Genomic DNA, 22,843 nt, shown 5'->3' on the forward strand with positions numbered 1-22,843 from the left:
TGTGACCACCTATTAAAATAAAGGATTAATACGTATAAAATTAGCAGAAAGTTTCCTCGCCGAGAAGCAATTTAGCAATTATGCAAGTTTATGACATTGAAATGAAATTAGGTGACTTGACTGATTACCAATTTACAAGCTGATATTACATTTTACCCCCAATTTGCATACAGTTCTTGTGTGTATTTTTTCAAGGGTGGAAGGTACAACTAGGAATTAGGTAGGGCAACAAGATTTGGCCTAACTGTAGAATTAATGTCCAAGTAGTAATACACTGCCAATCTCCATTTACTCCGCACAATGAACAACAGGATTAAATTGGTTATGAGTACCATTAAAACATTTAAATATGCATAAAAATTAAAATTAAAATAGTCAAGTCAAGTTTTTATTCATAACACAATGCAAACATTGATAACGTGCAAATTAGGCCTATATTAGTTTTAACTGTCAAACAAATGTCAAATTTAAATTGTATTTGCCATTCCTCATAATGATTGAAGAGAATTCAGGTAGCAAATTGCCCACCAATGGATTAAAGGGTATTAAAATGTAAGCCTGTTTAAAATATCCCAGCACATATCTGCCAAAGATAGAAATGTCATCAATCTGCATTTTCTTCAAACGATTTTCACTATACTTGGGTCGTCTGCTAAAAATTAAACATTTAATAATATAATTTTTAACACTAGTGCCTCAACACATTCATGCTATACCCACCAGCCAAACAAGGGACTATTGTACCATGTTTACTAAAATGCAGTCATTACAATTCTAGCCTTTGAATACATGTTACGTGGCTGAAATGACATGCTCACTGAAGCTGCAACATCATATAGTCTAATACAGAAAATAATTTGGTTGTACAATTTACTTTTATTGAACTGTGGGTTCAGGTTGTGATACACTGTTTACTGTGGACAAGTAGCATCTATCTGCAGCGTTTATATTCTATTGTCTGTCAAGCACAAAACATCTTTGGGTATATCTTAATTTTTTTCCCCCTAACGTTACAAGAAGGCATCTGAGGGTACATGAAATGGGTGTTGACATTTGGTAAAGGCATAGTTAATTTATTTGTGTGGCACATACAGTGACTGACAGTAAACTGACGCAAATTTTAAGGAAAGTGAACTATCCCTTTAAAATGGTTTTAGTTTGCTTTCCATCCGGACCCCTTTCCATTCTGCTTGTAGCAGGATCTCAGTCCCAGTTGGATCGCCTCTCTGATTCGGGAATAACGGCCCAGTTTGGGGAGTGTGTGTCAGCGGCCAGCCAATTAAAATCATCAACAAGGGTCCAGTTGTTTCGGTCCCTGTCCAGTCCGGACACCTCGAAATCAGCGTCGATTCCGGGGTAACTCCAGTTGAAAGGAGCGAAGCGCACGCCGCTGCAGTCTTCGATGATGGCCCGGCTGGTGACGTGAAGATACACCTGAGTGTCGGTCGTGTTATGGGTTCGCAATTGCTGACAGGGGAAGGCAAAGGTGCTGTCGGAGACATGATCAACAAAGATAGAACTAGATACTGGCCCGCACAGGATCTCCGAGTTCCGGACGTGTTTGATGTGCAGGGTGCTGGGGCATCCGAGAAGTCTCACTTTGCAATTCGACAAGTGGGTCAGCAGCACGTCCCGCTGTCGGATCTCCTCCGCTCCCATGGTCAAAACCTGCGAGTCAGCGTTGGACAACCCACACTGCTCTGCGCTACTGTTACCAACAACATTTTGGCCACCGCTTTCGATGCTCTGGTTATCACTCTCCGGTTTTGCACACTGAGAACTGTCGGTAGAAACCGGAGGGGCCTTAGCTTTGTTAGCTGTAGCTCGAGCTCGGAAGGCAAATTTCTTCTTAGGCAGAATCTGGTCTCTTTTTTCAGCTAACGAACCGTGCAGTGCCTGTAGCGACGCCTGTGCTTGTCTCAATTCATACTGAGGCAGGAAAACCACGCTGTCGTTTACGAACTTTTGAAGCTGCTGTATTTTAAGTGTTACCTCCTCTAAAACTTGAGCAGCTTGGTCGCGATCCATTTCTGAACAGCCGGACAGTATATCTTGAATTTCCGCCTTTTCAGCATTAAATGAGCTGGAGAAGAAATCGCATTTCTCCTCCGTGACGGCCTGGCTCTCTTTCTCCTCTTTGCGTCGTTCCACTGCTTCTTGCCTCTCCTGGTCCCTCTTCAACAGTCTGTCAGGAATTTTAACCGCAGCAGAGAGCCGTGCCTCCTCATTCTCCTGACTGTCCATATTCCCTGAATCAGTAGCCGCGTCCATTCCAGTGTACGGTTATCGCTATAGCTGGATAGATTCTTTTAACGATGCTCTTTCCAGTTTTCGTGTTTACAGGAAGGGACCCAACGCGAAATGGCGTTATCAAACAAAGTCTTTTGTGATTGGATAGATGATTTGCGCCCTTTGAGCATACTCTCTCTCCATTGGTCGTCCATGAGCACAACCTCGTATCCGAATCCTACGCGTTCAAACATTTAAAGAAATATAAGATATTATTGTTTCAAAGGGAGTGGCTATTTTAAAATCAAATGCCTCATTTTCACAATAGCCATTACAATATTGTTTTTTTCCCCCCAGTGACCTCCATATAGCTATGTTTGGGAATAAATCTAAAACAAATATAAAACGAGGCTGGGTGGACGATAGTTATCTGAGTCACAAATTGCTTTCCTCACTTGTTTCCTCACACAATAATGTTGCAAGGCATAATTTTATGATTAAAATGTAAAAATATAATTGAAGTTAAATCTCTTTCAAACACTCCTTTTGGTTAAACAATGGTAGCCTGGTTGCTTACATGTTATAGAAAATGTAATCAAGATTAAAGATAATTGTCAAATTGTGAATTACATATTTTTTGCAGTGCAACTTTTAAGACAATAAGGTGGGGAAACTATTTCCTGATTGTAATTTCATAATTTATTTTTCCGACTCCATACACAATGAAAGTAAGAATAGTGGATAAAAAGCTTAATCAGTCCCAACCAGTTAAAAACTAGTCCCAACCAGTTAAGCTACCAACAATTATGCCAGTTAGACAGCCAATATACAGTATTTCTTTCTTTGGTCATGAATGGCCTACTTTAGAAGGGAGACAGGACACCACACCCTTGTATTCAGGGGATCTGGCATTGAATATTTGAAAGATGACTTCTTCCACCTAATATAAGAACTGTGCATGCAAAGTTGGGGAAAAACCCTTATTCATTAATGCAGCCATTGAATCAAGTCTATCAAGCATAAAGCTATTATATTCTACAATCAACATATATCCTGTAATTGTATTTCTGTTACTGTGGGGATCGCATCCATAATTGTTTTATCCCAAGATATTGCAGCTGTATTTGATTCCCACAGTCCACTGCCAACACATTGTCTGCCAGAACCATTGATCTGCACTGCTATTGACACAGAACACATTCACTCAATTTGATACAAAGCACTCAGAAATCTCACAATGATTATGTCATAATACTGACATTGACTAGAGTATGATACGGTATCAAAGATCTTATTTCATCCATAAACCTAACTGAATTCTGTGGATTCCAATGTAGTAGGTCCTTAAACCTTCTACTATTTCTGCTGGAAGGTACCTGTTCCTGAGATCAGCGTGCCAGCCACTGGGAAAACATGCATGGGCCTCATTACTCATCAATGAACAGTAAAGAATCATTAAGGGATATGTGGAAGAGAGAACATAATCAGCATGTTAATGAGAACAGTCACTATTCCCTTGGCTGTCAAAATTTGTCATCATTTATACATCTAACAGGCGAGAATTACTCACTGTTATAGTTTCATCATAGAAAATATTATCCTAGTCTTTAGTACCTTTTTCCCCCCTTTTTTTTACAAAGTAGTTCAACACAAATTAACTGCATGAAGTCTTTTTTTTTTTTTTTCGTATTTTACAGCTGTAAATAAACTGCCTTTAGGAAATTCCTTTAAGGATCATATTAGTTCATCTATTTAAATGGCAAGCCCATACATACACTACCTGTTTTGTTCTCTGGGGTCTGGGCATTGCATTTGGTGTTTTTAATGGCTAACTTTTCACCTGTATGGGATACATTTTTCTGCATAATGTGTTTTTAGCAAAACTCTCCTGGTGAGCGGTTTCATTTAGATCAATTGAGTAGGGCTACCCTCTAATGGGCTCCTCTCTGAGGGTTTTTACTGGACTGGGCAGTGTTACGTCATAGTATGGATGGAGCCCGGGGTAGTTTCTTCTTACTGTTGTGTTGTGCCATAGTGTAAATGGAGACTTACGCAATGCCACAGTATATCTGAAAGCAATTGTGTTGTCTTTGTATGGATAGAATAATGAGTGACACCATAGTGTGGGACCTTAATCCTTAGTGGTATCATAGTGTGGGACCTCTAAATATATATAGATTAGATTATGTCATGCCAGTAAGGTGTGAACGATGAACTGGGTGATGGCATAACAGAGATGGCAATATCTACATTGTGACAAGTTGATTATGTATACCTTGGTACTATATGAATGGAGATTTGGGTAATAGTGGATGAAAGACATGGAGACGGAAAAGTTTTGTATTATGGTTTTGTATTTAATTGTTTTCTGTGACTTTAGTAATTAAATTCTGGAGGAAAACGGTTGTCTCAAATGGAACATTAGCATCCCCAACAAAAAGCCATTATGTGGTTCGACTACCACATGTAGCCTATCATTGCATGTAGGCCTGAAGTTTGTTTACATGTCTACATTCACCTTACAGTAATAGATTTTTTTTTAGACTGACATGGCTGGTCATTTCTCAGCACCACAACCTCCATGCGTTTCAATTGATTGAAGTTTGCATGTTTGGTGTTGAGAAACAGTGACAGCTACTTTTGACAACACACAAATGTCACTTATTGGAGAATCAGAGTCCATTAATTGTTAAAAGTACTTCTTTCAGTGTGCATAGCTTTAACAATTTCCCTTCATTCTTTATGTGCACAGTGCAAAATGTGTGTGCAATACTAGTGGTAGTTTCCTCGGGGCTGCACGCTTGCAGTTGCTGCTTTCTGCAGGAGCGGCACTGCCCCGCTGGCCCCTGATGTGATGGCGAGGAAACCCCGTTGACAAGGCACTGCTTTTTCATGACGGTGAGTTTCCCCTTTGAGTGTATTATAATTTTGTGATAAAAATTTCAAGGAAAAAAACACACAACCTCCTTCCTCCCCTTCCTTCGGGGAGGGAAGAGAGTGAGCGAGGGTAAAAATCTATCTGAGAGAAAAAGGAGAGAGAGAAAAATATATAGCTAGCTATAAGAGTGAGCAAGGGAGAGGAGGAGGAGGAGGTGGAGGAGAGGGGGGAGCAAATTAAAAGTTGCCAAACGGAGATATTAGGTTTCAAGGAGAGGGGTGAGACAGGAACAAGGGCTTGCCTCTTTTAATCGGTCTTGATGTTATGCAAATTTAAATAAATATTTATGGCTGTCCATTATTTAAGTCTATTTAGGGACGATGTAGTGAAACCCGAGGGCTCCAAATAAATCACGCGAAAGAATACAGTTACATTAGCTCCGTTTAAGGGCCAGGGAGCATACAAAGAGAGCTAACGAGCTGCTAGCAGGCTAAGCGCTTTCAAATGGCCGCCAGGATTTCTTCATTTAGATCTCCGTAGTTACCGAGGCTTAAATAAAGCAAATCAAGACGAGACAAAGACCGAAGCGTCGTCTGCGCGCAGTTGCACTGCAAGGAAATGCGAAAGAAAAGAGCGAATTGGAAGCCCGTACGTCCTGCTCCGCGGAAAGCGATCGAGCGAGTGAGAGGGGGGAAGAGAAGCGTTTTGCTTTCGAGCTCCATTATCTGTCATTTCAGTCTATTTTTGGACATTAAGAATAGCTATGCATCACGGCTGCTATACACTACAAAGACAGGATAATAGATTTTCAATCTAACGCTTGCTTGCTCGGTCGGAAAGCGTCGAGAGAGGCACAGGAGTGAGTTTCTGCTGATGCGAAGCAAACCGTCTAACAAAAAATATTTCAGCGTCTCCGTGTGATTGAATTGGTTTAAAATTAGTTGTTTTGCCCCCTCTCCTGTGTGTATTTTCCGCCCCCCTCTCTCTCGGTTAGCTAACGTTACTCTCTCGCGTTGAGCAAGGAAAGGAAAAAGAATAGCTACAGTATTTCTTTCTCGTCCCCTCTTTCTGAGTTGTACAAGCTAGCCACTTTAGCTAGAGCTAGCTAATATCAGCCAGATGGCTAAATCAGTCGTCTTTTCGTTGGACTTGGACGTCTTTGTTACATTTTGACGACGTTATTTTAATTTTTAATGTTTGATCAATGTTGATTCTGTGTTTTGACCAAATCTACTTGCTTACTGACATGATTGCTTGTTAGACCGCTGTCCTAAAATGGACCTGTGCGTGTACGACCAATTGTTCTGGCTTTCTGCCGTCAAACTCAAACATTGTGAGCTACATTTTCCTATGTCAGAGGTTTGTATACGTACGTTTGTACTGTTTTTATTTTCTTTAATAAAAATGTAAAATAACATATCTTTGCGTTTTCTTTTGAAGTTCTACATAATGGTTTGTAGGGTATTCAGACAAATAGCCACCATATTCGCAAATTTTAGATTCAATACTTCCATATTTTGTGTTCGTTAGTTCAGCCGTTGCTTCGTTGTATTTAAGTTCAATTGCCAATGTTATGTCGATTGTTCTTGCTATATTTAAATGACGCCATTAAACAATTTAGCACTAGCTAACATCACACATTCCATTTTTCATGCCATGGCAAAACATACCAATGGTAAGCTGCTTTCACTCTTACAGTAATTGGGCCCTTTTGGTTAGCCAATGTTTCATAATATGTGAAAGTGTATTGCACTTGTTAGAATGCAACAGCACACAGACAATCTAGCATTTTTTTTTAAATGCATGAGATATTACCGAAAAGGAAAGGCAGTCAGAGGTTATTGTGTCTGGCACATCGCCAAAGAGTGTGGCGCAGTTGAATGCTGCTGGAGCCGCCATTTTATCGATGAACGATGAGTGCCTTCATAAAGCTGACTGCCTTTCTCTCGAATGGCTTTTTGGCAGCCTGAAAAGGCAGCTACTGTGCTTAACTGTAACACCGACCCGCATTATTATATTTATCGACTATGGATTATACATGTACCTTCACTTTGTTCAAATTAACTTCACTGTTCATTCACATGCATACAAATACTCTCCCTGATACGGTGTTTAACAATGTATCAATTGGTAATATAAGAAATATATATAAATCACATTAAAAGTACAGTGGCTACAGCTATACCGAATCCTGTGAAAACACTGTTTTAAGCATAAAATAATCAATGTGCTTAATTAAAATGAACACACTTTATACGCAGACATTTCTCAACCCAAGGTCCTAGTGTTGACTGTTTTGATTGTCAAAAGTGTGTCGGAATTTGCCGTTGTGTAATGTTCTTTTGGGTACAGGCAATTCCGGTGGTACCACCATCCACTGCGTCAGTGTCTGTATTACACGTCCACTACTGCCACGCTCACCTCCCACAGACTGAAGGGACATTTCCACAGTCACTCTAGTCAATAGTCAGGGTGACGCACATACAAAACCCAAAACAGGCCTCGCCCACAGTATAAAAAATAACCCAACTGTTAATAATTCACATGCAGGCTTTCATGGCACATTGCTATCCATTGCCATGCCCAGAGGTTATGATGAGCACTTGCCACTACTTTTCTGACAACTACTCTACAAGCGTATGAGTATGTCTGCCTAGCACGTGCTTGGCAAACAGTTTAGTCATGTGAGAAGAATTACACCTCGAAATGTATGGAGGGCATGTAATCCTTGATCTCTTTGTCTTGTGTTACCCCATCCAATTTGCCCACGTTAAAGGGCTAACTGCCAAGATGCACAGTTGTGTGCAGAACGATGCATCTGACTTTTTTTGGTTTGTGGTTTTGACCGATATGCAAACCTGCTTCCCAGAGAGCTGTGCAGACATGTCCCCGTTATTCTCTATATGCATTTTCCACGAGGGTAGTCTTCTGCCCTGTTAATTAAGCAAAAACATGCTACTAAAACCCCAACCTGCAACAACGATAGTTGGACATGTGATTTGAATGCAACGCATTTTCAAAATGGAAAGAGATAGAATGGAAGCCGTATGTCAGCTGAGTGTAAGTGGCTCCTGGCCATGTTATGAGCTATCCTGGTGTTCTCATCTATCATAAAATAGCCACATAACAATTTTCTGTATGGGCCTTACTGCAAAATATTTGCTCTGATGTTACTGTTCTGATGGAAAGACCAATGTGAGCATGGTGCTGTAGGTCGCCTAGACTTGGTTTCTGGATCATATCATATCTGATCCCCAGCTTTCAGGTCAGATAGGAGATTTTGTATTGTGTGACAATTGGGACAAGTGTTCAAATCCATTTATTTTTTCTGTTGTTGGAAATGTTTCCTGTCTGTTGTAGTCACCCCTGTTCATGCCCCCATTCTTTTTTTTCCCCCCAGGAACTCAAAGGCATTAAATGACCGACTCCATGGTCACCAGCGGAAAACCTGTAAGTCCCCCCACCTTTGTTTTGATTGTTTGGATTTTGATGTTACGTTCATAATTTGAGAATAGGTCCAGATGAGGCCCCAAGTTCTGACAAGAGAGGAAGAGCGTTTTTTTTCTTACAGTGTTCTTCATAGCGTATCACTGCCACCCAATGTGTTACATATTTCCGTGAATGTTTGAATATATTATACAGCAAAGGGCCAGCAAAGGGCCTTACAGTTTAGGAACAAAAATGTTTCTGCTAGACTATTTAAAGGATTCGTCATTCATAAATTGTGACACTTAAATAGAAAAGTTTTTTAAGTGTGCAAATTGCTGAGTTTGAGGAAAACCTCTTTGTTGCCTATCTTTGACCACCCTTTGTTGCCTATCTTTGACCACCCTTTGTTGCCTATCTTTGACAACTATCTTCTTGCTCCTTGAATAGTGGTCATGGACGATGAAGATGATCGCCGTCTTCTAGATATAATAGGGTAAGCAACCGTGTGCCTCCTGTTGGCTTTTTTCTGAATTCACTTTCTTTGGATTGTGAATTGTGCATAGGCCTACATATTCACCTGTGCTGTCCTGCAGCAAATCCTTGTAAAGGTTGAGATCCTGGTATGAATTGAGGAAGTAGCTATACATGAACACTCCTTCAGACTTACCCTCCAAACCCTGTTATTATAGCTCTCATTGGCAGCTGTCCCCTTGAACTTCACTCTAACCCTGAATTGCCCCACCTAATCTCCCGCTGTCTGTCCTGCAGAGACGTGCAGGCGCTCAACGATTATCTTCATGGCTCCAGTAGCAAATCGGTAAGCCTCCCACAGCTTTAGAGTGGGAACCCCTCTCCACTCCCCATGCATGGGGGTGGTCATAGTCTTACCTGTTCCTTTTCCGTAACTCCTGTGTTTGTCCCGTTTTAATCTGGACATGTCTTTAGTACATGCGGTAGTACAACAGCAGTGGCCTTCTGGGATATAACCCCACAGCCTTTGTGGGTGACCACACCTTCTTACTCCCTTCTATGTATGCTGTTGCTCTTGTCATTTTGCCCGTGCCACAACGTTTTTCCATTGCGACTTTTGAATTTTGAATTTATAAAGGTATTTATAATGAGAGTTGTCGAGTCATTGTGACCCTATGATCTATAAAACAACAATACACAATTCATTGCAATTGCTGCTTCACTGTGTTGTCATATTTTTGGCACTGTCATAGAGCAGGTAGCTTATGTTACAGTTTGCGCAGTAAATATGGCAGGATAAGTCCCTGCCTTCTTTTTTAGCCTGCAGCTCTGTTCTCAAATACCACGGGCTGGATACCGGATTTCTTAAAAGTTACGGATTTCTTAATAAGTCAATGTATTGCCAGACCTTACAATCTAGCTTTATCAGAAAATAGGCACTGTGGGTGGAAGATTGTATTCTTACGCAGCACAACAACACAACTAATGAACTGATCACCGTCTTAAGTCAAGACCTTCATTAGATAAGTCAGGTGGTCTGCGCTGAGCTAGTACAAAAACCTATACACTGTGCCTTTTCTGATAAGATTGGACACCCTTAGCTTATAGACTTGTACCTTTGTTCCAACGGGCTCTTTAATTAGTCCTTAACATTGCATTAATTTAACTGCTGCTGGAATGCGTGGGCACTTACAATGCGAGAGCGTATAAGTGCATCCACCTGAGTAATTTAATTTGATGTTCTGGTACAATGGGTCGCATTTCTTTTATAGCTTACCAATAATTGCTACATTTAGAGTGCCTTGAGTTGTCTATTGAGGTTAATAACTGAAATACAGGTGAAATGTTTCCCAGGGCACTTGTTCTGGAAAAAATCACCAAACTATTTATAACATTCCCAATTTGTGCTACACAAAGAATTACTTTTTGTTGAAACCTGTAAGGCCAGTTTAAACAAAGTGTACTGCCCATTTTACAGTCAGGTTGGTGGTGGATAATGTAAAAAATATTTGTATAGACTGTGAGAATTGTCTGATGGGCTGTGCTCATTGATGAATACAATGTTTCAGATCAATGAGGATGACGTGACCAATGCAGCCTTCGGGTCAGCCAGCTCATTTTTCACCAGCAGCACGGTGAGTGTTTAACTCTCCTCACCTCATCCGTCCCAGACCCATATCCAGGGGAAGCTCACGTTCACCTGTGTCCTCCTGTGCAGGGAGGAGACCCCGTCTCTGCCCTGAAGGATGGCACCGGTCGCATGGGTGCAACCGGAGGGGCGGGCCTCCCCCTCCCCGGGGGCCTCCAGTTCACCGAGGAGGACCTGGCTGGGACCTCGCCCTCCCGGGGGGAGCTAGGGGAGGAGCAGCCCTTCGACATCCTCCAGAAGTCTCTGCAGGAGGCAGACATCACGGAGCAGACCCTGGCCCAGGAGGCCCTGCTGGAATCCCCGCCGGCCACCGCCCCCTTCCCCCAGCAGCTGGTCTCCGGGGGGTTCGGGGGCGTGCCCGTGCTGCAGGCCCAGCCGGGCGGGCCCTTCCCCGGGGCCCCGCCGAGCGGGCCCTTCCCCGGGGCCCCGCCCCAGGGTTTCGTCCAGCAGGCCCCCCCGCCGCCCCAGCCCCTGCAGAACGGCTCCTCCTCCGGACACATCCAGATCCTGGGCTCCTTCAACGGGCCGCCCTCCATGATGACCATCAACAGCCTGGAGCCCCCCCAAATCCTGCTGCGGCCGGGGGGGTCGGCCTCGCCCGGGTTGGGGGGCGGCATGCTGGTGCAGAGGCAGGCGGGACACCCCGGAGCGACGCAAGGCGCCTTATTCAACCCGGCCACCGGGGGGCAGGTGTCCATGCCCTTCAAGGGCTGCGGGACGCCCGTCCCCCTCCAGAACATCATCATCCAGAGAGGCCCCAACCCCCAGATGCTGGTCAAACCGATCCAGCCCAAAGCGCTTCAGCTCGGGGGCCAGACGGTGTACAACATCAGTGGGCTGGGCCAACAGCCACACAACGCCCCGCCAACCAGCAGTCCCTACCCCACCGGCAGCTCCACACAGGCTCCCCAGCAGATGACTGTTAACATTGTGAACCAGCCTGCCCTGCATAAGCCCACCTCCGGTCCCCAGGTCGTCAACCACTCTGGCAGCATCATGATACACTCTCCCCTGGGGCAGCAGCAGCAGCAGGGCAGTCTGCCCCCGGGGCAGTACTTGTTGCCCTCCTCCCTGGCCCTTACCCCCGGCACCACCACGCAGGCCCTCCAGGCTCTGAACGGCCAGGTTCTGCACACGCAGCTACAGGGAACCGCCGACCCCGCCTCCACAAACTCCACCTACTCCGGGACCTTCCTGACCAATCAGAGCGCGGCCGTTCAGCTGGTCTCCGGGCAGAACTTTGCGGCAGGCGGGCAGCTCATCGTGAATCAGGCGGTGGTGAGCGGCCAGCTGGGACAGGCGTCTCCGGCGTTGGTGCAGGTGTCCCAGGCAGTGGGGACGCACCCCAAAAACCAGCTGGGGTTCACCAGCAGCACCCCCGGGGCCCCCACCCCGGTCCAGAGCGGCTACACCCTGGTCAACTCCTCAGACACGGGGTACACCCAACAGGGGGTCCAGGCCCGGCCGCAGGTCTCCGTAAGCTTGGGACACCACTTCCTGGTCCCTCTGCCGCAGGACGGCACCCACACCGGGGTGCAGGGGACCAGCGAGCCCCAGTTTGAGACGCAGTCTTACCATCAGACCCAGGTGGGCCCCTATCGGTGATTTCAGTGCGTGCCTGTGCTATAAAAACAGTCGGGGGGCTTGCTTTATGCAGCAGGGCTTTATTCATAACTTCAGTTGGGGTGGTCCAGATGGCACGCTGTTTGATCCTGTGTTGAATCCTTCTCTCCCTCCTGTGTGATTCATTCCTTTTCTGTCCTTTCATCCCTCCTTCTCACAGGTCTCTCACTCTTTGTCACCGGCCCTCAAACAACCACAGCTGCAATCGCAACCACAGTTGGTCAACCTGCTGGGAAGCAAGGGTGGGGTTTCCTTGGACAGACTGTGTGTGTGTGTGTGTGTGTGTGTGTGTGCGCGTGCTATATCTTAGTCTTGGCATGTGTGTGCGTGCGTGCGAGGGTGAGAAATGATTTCATACTCATACTTCTAAAATGAGTATGAGGTTCATAAATTGACTCGCATACTTCTCGCTTTACTCAACAGCCGGGAAGCCCTCAATCAGCCTGGAAACTGTGGTATGCCTGCCAAACCAAGTGGGGTCCCCACATGTGCCAAATGCACAGGTAAGGGTCTAATGCAGAACGAGCTCCCCATGGGAAAGCAATGAACACGCCACACAACAGATAGTCTGTCCATGCATGAGCGTGTCATTTTGGCGAGTGTGAAATAGACTGTTTGTTCATGCTTATTCTCCCTCCTCTACAGATGACAAAGCTGAAAAGACCCGCCCCCCAACAGCTCACTAAGGGAGGAATGTGAGTTCAGATTGAGTTGAGATGTCTACGTGTCACTCATCTCAGGCCATACACACACACCTCTCTAACACATTACATTACATTACATTACATTACATTATTGGCATTTGGCAGACGCTCTTATCCAGAGCGACGTACAGTTGATTAGACTAAGCAGGAGACAATCCTCCCCTGGAGCAATGCTGGGTTAAGGGCCTTGCTCAAGGGCCCAACAGCTGTGCGGCTCTTATTGTGGCTACACCGGGATTAGAACCACCGACCTTGTGTCTCCCAGTCATTTACCTTAACCACTACGCTACAGGCTGCCCCGGTCACAGCCCATCTCTGGTCAGACACACACACCCCTCTATCACAGCCCATTTCTGGTCACACACACACACACACACACCACTCTAATACAGTTTATGTTCCCTGTCCTAGTCAAACTGTGATTTAAGCAGACCAACAGTGGCCATCTCCTCAGCCCTCATAGAGGAACTTTCACCTGAACCTCAATCTAACTGCCTCTAACTTTGATTGAATCAGCAGTTAGTAGTACTAGGCTTCAGTGCATTACATGTCGTTAGCGTTAGCATTGTCGTTAGCCTGTTGTTAGCATTAGCATTAGCACACACAGAGACATGGTTGTATGTGTCCGGTGCAGTAAATAGATTACGGTTATGAGACTGGATGTGAGTATGATGTAGGAATTTGGTCCTTTTTTAAGTAAAACTAGTAGTCCGATATTTAGGTTAGCAACAATGTATTCATATAGCGAAAATAGTCTTTAATTACAGTATGAAGCATACCAAGTAAAAGCAAGGCAATTCAATTACAAACTCATGTTAGAAAGGAATGAGCTTTTATGCCCTAAACCTCCTGATGTAAAATATAGGTAGTTGTCCCTGATTGGGTGACAGGCAGAGGAATACACATTATTTTGTATGCATATGATGTGACCAAGGAAACCAAATTGTCATTGTCAGCAAAGCAGACAGTGACCCCCCCCCCCCCTTGATCATTCAGCATGGGCTTCCTAACCCCCCTTGATCATTCAGTACGATTGAGGTGTTAGGTGACCATCCAAGAACAATGAAGCAGGAAATGTATTGTTCCCTACAATGAGTATGCTTATGAGTTTGGTTATGAGACTGGTTATGAGAGTGGTTATGAGTCTGTTTATGAGAGTGGTTATAAGTATGGTTATGAGAGTGTGAGTATGGTTATGAGAGTGTGAGTATGGTTATGAGAGTGGTTATGAGTCTGGTTATGAGAGTGGTTATAAGTATGGTTATGAGAGTGTGAGTATGGTTATGAGTACGGTTATGAGAGTGTGAGTATGGTTATGGTTATGAGTGTGGTTATGAGTGTGGTTATGAGTGTGGTTATGAGTGTGGTTATGAGAGTGGTTATGAGAGTGGTTATGAGTCTGGTTATGAGAGTGGTTGTGAGTATGGTTATGAGAGTGTGAGTATGGTTATGAGAGTGGTTGTGAGTATGGTTATGAGAGTGTGTGTGGCTCTGGTCCTTACCGAGTGACGCTCTTACAGGGTGCTCCAGCAGCTGAGGCAGGACCAGGGCGGGGTGTTGGCGGGGAGCAGGTCGCCCTTCTCCTCGATGGAAGACGCCGTCCACAGGCTGCTGCCCTACCACGTGTTCCAGGGGGCCCCGCCGTCCGATGACGACTTCCACAGAGGTGACTTCCCATGAGCCTCCTCGTCACTCCCCCTCCTCGTCACCGCACGAGGTGGCTCGTGAACCCACGGAGACGGGGGGGATCTTATGTGAGACACGCTTTCTTTTCCCTGCAGTGGACGAGGAGTTTGAAACTGTGGCCACGCACGTCCTGAAGAGAACAGAAGCCATGCTGAACAAATACCGGCGCCTCCTACTGGTGGACGCTGAGGTGAGTCCTACGCACTCCGAACAGATTCACAAAGGCACTGGTGTCAATGTTCCCATGGAGACTGGAGTAGCCGGGTCTTGTTTTTTTATTTATTTATTCTTTTAAAAGATCTTGTTCTTGCTAGTTGGTGTAAGTGCCAGTGAAATGTGGATATCAGTAGCACAGAATGTCCCACTCTCAGGTCAGGTTGCAGTGTTGCGGCCCAAAAGCACCCCCTGGGTTTGATTGGCACACGGCTGCAGCAGGTGCTGAACCCCTTCTCTTGTCTCTCCAGCGCACCAGCCCCTCCTCGGAGATGGTGATGATTGACAGGACGTTCAATCAGGAGGAGCGGGGGAACCTGACCCAGGACAAGCGGCTGGCACTGGTGGACCCAGGTGAGGCAGGGGGGGCAGGGGTCAGGTGGAGATCCTCCCCTCAACGATGTCTAGAAATCATCAACTCTGGCGCTCAAGTCCGAAAGGGGAGGCCTTGGGTAATTAGTGCTACAGCCTTCACACCTGACTCCCAGGTAAAGGGAGGGTGGAAAACCTGCAGTTCTCGGCCCTCGAGGACCGTGAGTTGCTGATCCCTGGTCTAGGCTGTAGAAGTTAATTAAGAGTGCCATCAGAGTGAAAGCAGGACACTATTGCCATCATTTTGACACTAGTCAAGCAATGCCCCTTAAATATAGTTCAATAAAGCCATTCTATTGAATAATACTTTATATTACATATTTTGCTTTCTGTTTAATAGCCAATATGTTTTGGTCATGGATCATGAAATGGCAGTTTGTGCTTCACCGTTCCCCACCCTGCTGGAATAAGGGCAATCTTTCCGACTACTTTATTTGCCATTTACTCCCAAAGTGACTGGCTATGTCTGTTTGTGTTCTGGCTTTGCTAACAAATTGGCTGTCTCACTGGCATCGACGTCAGCCGTTTTCCCAGAAACGATGAGTGACTGACCTTCAGTGCTTTGAGTTTGTGAAAGCCTGTGTCAGCAGGAGGTCTCCCTCACATTTCATCCTGAACGCAGCCTGACCTCAGGAATGTGACCGTTGAGGCGGCAACAATAAACACTTGATTGATTTGTCCTTAAAGCATCGTTGCAAAGCCATGGGGGAAGCGTAAATCCAATTTGAGTGGGAGCCCTGACTGTACCCATAGGAGAGTGCGCGCACACACACACAGACACTCCAGAGATTTTCGGATTTTAGTCAGACCCAATCAATCAAAACGCTGCTAATGAGATGAAACGCCAGACAGCTTCTGTTGTGACCTTACAGAGATCGATCACATGACGCATCCCATGTCTGCACGGGTTATACCGGGCCTGGTCTTCTCTCTTTGGCCTTGATGGAAAGTGGCGGGTATCAGATAATGCCTGTTCTGTGGTCGGTTGCCCCTTAATGGAATTATACTGGGATTAACCAGGGAACAGCATCCCTAGTGGTGCCTGAGGGGAGGGCTTCCCCTTTACTGTGAGGCACTTTGAGATCATCTAATGAAAGGCGGAAGGTCGAGTGCTGTAGATCAACGCAGCAGTGCCGATCTAGGCGAGACTTCGAGTGTATTATTGCGATTACACAACATCTAAGTTCAAATTTATTTTTAAAGAATCTAGCCTAAGACTTTTGCAGAGTACTGTACATAATTGTGATGTCACTTCCCCTCTCTCAGACGGTTTCCTGGAGGAGTTCTGCTGCCCGCCGAAGCCCGTGGACACGGCGCAGCCCTGGGGGGTACAGGCGGGGCCGGAGGCCCTCGTGCAGGCCCTCGTGCAGGCCCCGGACCAGCCCAGCCCGGCCCAGACGCTCCCCCAGGAGGACAGAGACTCGGCCTGCGGCGGGCGGGGCCGGGAGGGGCCGCCGAGGCCCGGGGCCGACCCCTCCCTCAGGACAGAGCTGCAGCCGGGGGCCAAGGACCCGGGGGGGGAGCAGCCGGAGGTGTCGCTCAACGAGCACCTGGAGACCGCCATCAAGAGCATCCTGCAGCTGAAGAGGACCCAGGGCCGCGGCGGCCTCACCGCCAACGCCGCCCCCGCTCCCGCCCCCGCCCCCGCCCCCGGCCTTCTGCCCCCCACGCCGAGCAGTGCCCCCCGCGCCCCCCCCACCCCGGGCCAGGGCCCCGCCAAGCCCCCCCTCCCCGCTCCGGACTACAGCCAACCGCCGCTAGCCGACACGGACTCCGTGCTGGAGGCGGCTGTCAATAGCATACTGGAATGCTAGGCGGCGCCGCCGCGGGGTTTTCCTATTTTTAATTTCCCGTTCCGATTCTCGTACAGTTCTCATCTTTCGTCTCACCAGCATGACTGACGGGTTTCGGGAGAGGGCGATGGAGGAGGTGGAGGGGGCTACACACGCCCGTCTCGCTCCCACTCTGGGCTTCGTCCGGCCTGCCCCGCCCAAACGCCCAGGCCCCGGTGACGGAGCGATAGTCTCAGAACCGGTTTAGCACGTTAGCACATCCTGCATCCTACACGAGCGAACGCGAGTGTTCTGTGCGTCCGATGTGTGTGGGTGTGTCCGTCCCTCCCCCATCCCGTGCAGAGATCATTTTTACATTCTGTCGTGTCTGTCCGTCTGTCCGTCTTCCTGTCTGACAGGAGTCAACCTGACCAAGTCAGCCACACGTGGGAGTGCTGTTGTGTGATTATTTTATATGCTGGTTTATAGTGTTATTTTATCATTGTTTGTAATATTTGTTTTTTCTCAATTTTAAGAATTTTGTTTTGTACCTTACAGGTATGTGACCCTCATGTCCCCCCAGATACACACACACACATACAGTACGTACACACATACACACACACACTCACATACAGTACATACACACGTACATACACATTCTCACACACACACACACACACACACACACACACACACACACACACACACAAGCACACAAGCACATGTATATGTTGCCAGATTGTGGGGGGAAGTTAAGCTCTCAGATTGAGGCATGATATTGCACATTCATGTTAATGTATGTTTTATTTTTTTCATTTTTTATGAGTCTTTTATAATTTTACATGTTGTATATGCAGCTGCTGAGTCGAGGAACAGTTCCTCCGTGTGTTGGACCCCTAACGTGTACGGCCTTGGCTCCGCTAGTCTGTGTGTGTGTGTGTGTGTGTGTGTGTCTGTTTTAGAGTGGCAGTTTATGTTTAATGTTGTGAAATAGGTATCATCTAATGGTAATCAGTCCCTGGCCTTTATACGGTCTCTTGTCCGTATGAATGTGAGAATATTGGATGCAGAATCCTTAAGACTACATATGCACTTCCCCAGTCCTCCTGCAGGGGGCAGCCCTGAGACTAGAGCAGGAACTGCAGGCAGAAAGGTCTGCATCGCGTACCTGTCTCAGGCAGCAGGAGTCCCGTGCAGGCTCCTGATTACTGAACTGCCAGCATAGAGGTAGACAGATGTGCCGATAGCTCTGACCGAACATTAAACGGAGGGAATGAGAATTAAACGAGGTAATCATCGTAAACTAGCGCATTTAAGAAACAAGGTAGTCACGCAGACCCCAGCTTTACACAGTGCAGCGTACATACCGCTGGACGTGCTTAAAAAAACGGCTTAATGTCGGGGGAAATACCGTTTGTCATGACATCACCGATCACGTGACTTTACATGCCTTCACCAGCCAATAGCGTGCAGCATCACCTGATATCTGCTCTGCCGTTGGGCAGGTACTGAGATACTGCACAGGAAGTAGGGCCTTTAGAGAGTTTCAGGGAGGTCTCGCTCTCTCTGATGTAGTGTGATGCAGTAGTGCTGACATGCTGTCAGAGGGTATAGTGTGTCAGTGCTAAAATCAGATTTCACTGAGATTCAGGCGCGTCTGCACTGATTGAAGCAGTCGGTGAGATTCAGGGTTATCAAGTAGCGATACAGAGCAGTCAGTGTGATTCGGGTGTGTCAGTAGTGATGCTAGCTGTCAGTGTGTTTTCGGGGGTGAGTAGTGACGCAAGAGGTCAGTTTGATTCCGGGGCTTCAGTAGTGACACAAACAGTGAGATTCGGGAAGGTCCGTAGTGCTTCGAGCTGTCGATGAGGGTTTGCGATGTTCGTAGTAATACAAGTTTTCAGTGAAATTCAGGGGTGTCGGTAGAGACCGTGTCAGAAGAGATGAACTGTACACTATCAGAGGGGGACAGAAGAGCTATCAGAAGTGGTTTGTGCTGTCAGAGCTGACGGTTAAATTGGATTATGGATAGAATACTATTTGCGGTTGATGTTGGCAGTAGATTATAGGTGATTTGTGCCTGTGAGTGTGTGCGTGTGCGTGTGTGTGTGGCACTGTGTACAACATCCATTCTTATTCCTGGTCAGAAACTAGTGTGCGTTTCAGATGTTTGGTTCCCTCGTCTTTCTCCTTAAAAAAACACTACACACATGCCTTTGCGCAGTCCAACCAAAAATGACTGAAGCGACAGGAAACAGTCGGTGGCTGTAATACGTGGACGCTCCCACGGTCCCAGGCGCATCCTTGCCTTAGGAGAGAGCGTGCGAGGGCGCGGACGGCTTTTCCCCGTGACTTCCTGTTTGCTTTGCGGTAGTGAAGGAGTGTGGCCTTAGAGCAGCGGGTGAGCGGCTCTTGTCTGTCCGTCTCAGTTATCTCACCATCGCTCTGCTTTTCATTTCCCCCTTTCTCTCTCTCCCTCTCTCTCACCCTCCCTCTCACTCGCTCCCTCTCTCTCTCACTCTCTCCCTCTCTCACTATCTGTCTCTCCCTCTCTCACTATCTCTCTCTCCCTCACTCTCTCTCTCTCTCTCCCTCACTCTCTCTCCTTCTCTCTCTCCCTCACTCTCTCTCTCCCTCTCTCACCCTCTCTCCCTCTCTCTCCCTCTCTCTCACCCTCTCTCTCACTCTCACCCTCTCTCTCACCCTCTCTCCCTCTCTCTCCCCCTCTCCCTCTCTCTATCTCTCCCTCTCTCACTCTCTCTCTCTCTCTCTCTCCCTCCCTCCCTCTCCCTCCCTCTCTCTCTCTCACACACATTTGTAAAGTATCAGTCTTGCGCAAAACTTGATTTTGTATAGTTTCTTTTGTATAAATGTGAAGGAAAAAAACACAAAATATTTATAATTTTTTGTAGAAAAAGGAAAACCAAAAATGGCAGTTATTTTTATTATGTTGTCTACGAAGTGTTGCAACAAAAAAAAAAAAGGAGGGGAACAGGCTGAATATATTGTCACCGTTTGTTTTTACTTTTGATTAGTGCGGGTGTTCAGACAAGACAACAGCTCATACAAAGAGAAAAAAAAAATGACAAAAAGATTAAAATGATTTTGAAATACAGCCAAAGACGTGCAGAATCGTGTGTTCTCTGTTCAACTCTGTCTGTGAGAGCCCTGCGCTGTTACTTGAACACGCAGGTGTGTGTTTCTTAGTGTCTGCTGTTGACAACATCATCTTATTAATAAAAAAGGAATATGACTGAAACCCTCTTTCTGTTACATAATTTACAAGAAGGAAAAGTTTTCTGTTGTTGTGTATACGGAGTGCAATCATGACTGGCCAGAAGTTTCCATGACAATTGATTGATACTTGATCATTTTTCCATTTTATGATGTTTATTTAGTCCTGGATGGCAGGTGATGTGTATCTACCTCTTCCACATGTTGAGCTCACAGACATGAGCTGGAGGAAGAGACTTCATGTCCGCAGGTCATTGCTGAGCAAAGAGATGGTCTTCCCTGGTTGTCCCTATAAGGCCACCATAGAAAAGACAAGACACCATGGGCATAGGAATCCTTTTTGCCGAAATGTGAGTGGTTGACATGGTCAGATTCCTTCATTTTTAGTGTGGCCCTCTCCGTGATCCCCCACTGACTAAAGCACTTCCTGTGTGATGCTATGACCAATCAATAGAATATCGGGCCCATACATGCATTGTTAATGTTTTGTTTTTATTTTTTTATTGAACATCTATCTATATACAATCCCAAGAAATGTGTTTTAATTTTTCATTAGTTTGTGGTTTCTCAGGTGCTCGCCTCATCCAAAAACACTCTCCCTCCCTGTTAATGTTGGGATGGGAAGCCATCGTTCATAGTGACCTGGACAGGGTCGCTGTGCTAGGAGGAAACGCTGAGGAACGTTGATCGGTGTCTTAGGCCGTGACGATTTCGATCGTAGCTGTCATTAGTGCAGCACTGGGGTCACGTGACAAGATTAGAGTGGCCGGGGGATTGGATAGTATTAATGTCCCGACCGTTTAGAGACGTGACAGGTGATACCCTCCCAGTGGCACGCTGTCATTCTGCCCGGCAACAGGGCATTTCCACTGCCTACTGTACTGCGTCACCTAGGTGGCACCTGCCAGTGTACAGCGAGAAGCTCCCATGTCCTCAGCTGAGGGGAAACCCCCCTTTTATACCACCGTTAACCCATTAGATGCAACCCAATTAGATCAATTTCAGCAGCACAAACCCTGTGTTTATATAACACTGCAAGTATATATGACCATGTGTAGGTATGTATGAATGTATGTATGTTTTCTCCTATAAAAAGTATGTGTGTATTTCCAGACGGCTTTTCAGATTTCCACGTACTAGTGTGCATCTGGTGTTGACCTGCTGACACCGTGTTAAGCATTACTGATGCCATCTTGTGGTCAGATCATTACAATGCATTAGAACATCATCTAATTTATTTCCATCCTTTGATGGGGAAAAAAATGCTGGTTGTAACTGGACAATAAAATTATTATGCTTGACAATGAATGCAATCAGCGCCACAGTAACAAATAACATGTTAAAGAATGAGTGAAAGCAAACTTGAAATTCACCCAGGAAGTATATTTGTTGCGTTGCTGTGTACGATATAGCAATAATTACCTGAGCAAGTGACTGTCCCGGGGGCTGGGGAAACTGGGACCTGAGCCGTTCCTCTTCCTGTTTCGGTGGAGCCGGAATGGCGGCTCACGCGCGGAGCCCTGCGGGCGGGGCCGGGCGGTGGGCGGAGCGCACCTCCGCGCCGTGGGACCGGGGTATTTTGAGTTCATCGTGACGGAAACACGCTTTGTTCCACACGGCCGCTCAAAGCCAGCCTCTGGCCAGTCCCACCTTGGGCAGGACCCCCACCCCCCCACCCCCACTCACGCACCCTCCTTTCACCCTCGCACATAAACAGTAGATTGCAATTGTCTGTGGCTAATTAAGGCTTTCATTTGGATCAGTGTGCACTTCAAAGCAGCCAGCCTCCCTCCATTCTCTTATTGGTTTCAGTTTGATGGCTTTTAAACTCAAACCACATGTGAGCGCTGCGCTCCGAGCCTGCAGAGGAAAGTGTGTGTGTGTGTGCATGCGTGTGCGTGTGTGTGTACATGTGCGTGTGTGCATGCATGTGTGTGTACATATGCGTGTGTGTGTGTGCGCAAGTGTGCGTGTGTGCGTGCATGTGTGTGTGTATGTGTGCGTATGCACCCACGCGTGTGTATTTGTGTCTGTGTGTGTGTGTGTATGCGTCCACACACGTGTATTTGTGTGCGTATGTGTGTGCGCCCAAACGCGTGTATTTGTGTGTGTGTGTTTGTGTGTGTGTGTGTGTGTATGCGCCCACACACGTGTATTTGTGTGCGTATGTGTATGTGTGCGTGCGTGTGTGCAGGTTGTGAAGGAGAGGGGAATGTGTTTTTTCATAATGATCTTTTATTCATTAATATCAATCTTACTTCCTTTGGGCCCTGAGGGCTCCACCTCTCACAGAACCTGTCTTCTCCTTCCCTGTATAATATCATGCAGGACTTCAACCTGTTATGGTAGCCTACATGTGTTTGTGAAATGCGCTCCATCACTGCAATAAAACGAGTGATTTATTCGGATTTGTACATGGAATTGCACGACATGCAGATGTGTTCTGGGGCCTGTTCCACAAAAAAGGATTACTGACTTACCCCAGATAACTGCACAAAGTAAAAACCTAGAAGAACTATTTTCACTTAAGTCCGTGTTCCAGGTTTGGGCAGGGTCCAGGTTTTACTCAGTGCAGTTATCT

The 22,843-nt window shown here is 46.4% G+C and overlaps 2 protein-coding genes across 3 annotated transcripts; one reads left to right on the forward strand and one right to left on the reverse strand.

Moving 5' to 3' along the window:
- Positions 1–375: 375 nt before the first annotated feature.
- Positions 376–2,390, reverse strand: tbcc (tubulin folding cofactor C). The gene has a single exon (XM_061228381.1). The coding sequence runs from the start codon at positions 2,269–2,271 to the stop codon at positions 1,204–1,206; it is 1,068 nt and encodes a 355-aa protein (XP_061084365.1). The 5' UTR covers positions 2,272–2,390; the 3' UTR covers positions 376–1,203.
- Positions 2,391–4,995: 2,605 nt separating this feature from the next.
- LOC133118553 (BRD4-interacting chromatin-remodeling complex-associated protein-like) lies at positions 4,996–20,287 on the forward strand. 2 transcript variants are annotated; one of them, XM_061228650.1, is made up of 13 exons: positions 4,996–5,127; positions 8,508–8,557; positions 8,984–9,029; positions 9,305–9,353; positions 10,576–10,641; positions 10,725–12,242; positions 12,439–12,520; positions 12,702–12,781; positions 12,924–12,973; positions 14,503–14,648; positions 14,764–14,858; positions 15,133–15,235; positions 16,520–20,287. In XM_061228650.1, exons 3-13 carry the CDS (start codon positions 8,989–8,991, stop codon positions 17,065–17,067), a joined length of 2,778 nt encoding a protein of 925 aa, XP_061084634.1. In that variant the 5' UTR covers positions 4,996–5,127; positions 8,508–8,557; positions 8,984–8,988; the 3' UTR covers positions 17,068–20,287. The 2 variants fall into 2 exon arrangements, with proteins under 2 accessions (XP_061084634.1, XP_061084635.1); XM_061228651.1 differs by lacking the exon at positions 4,996–5,127 and adding an exon at positions 5,154–6,466.
- The last annotated feature ends 2,556 nt before the right edge of the window (positions 20,288–22,843 follow it).

The sequence above is a fragment of the Conger conger genome, chromosome 18, assembly GCF_963514075.1.
Source record: "Conger conger chromosome 18, fConCon1.1, whole genome shotgun sequence".
Lineage (NCBI taxonomy): Eukaryota > Metazoa > Chordata > Actinopteri > Anguilliformes > Congridae > Conger > Conger conger.

Coding starts and splice junctions, on each gene's coding strand:
- tbcc (XM_061228381.1), bottom strand. CDS start 2,271: ATGGACGCGGCTACTGATTCAGGGAATATGGACAGTCAGGAGAATGAG.
- LOC133118553 (XM_061228650.1), top strand. CDS start 8,989: ATGGACGATGAAGATGATCGCCGTCTTCTAGATATAATAGG. Junction 9,030..9,304: donor CGTCTTCTAGATATAATAGG/GTAAGCAACCGT, acceptor TCTGTCCTGCAG/AGACGTGCAGGCGCTCAACG. Junction 12,243..12,438: donor AGTCTTACCATCAGACCCAG/GTGGGCCCCTAT, acceptor TCCTTCTCACAG/GTCTCTCACTCTTTGTCACC.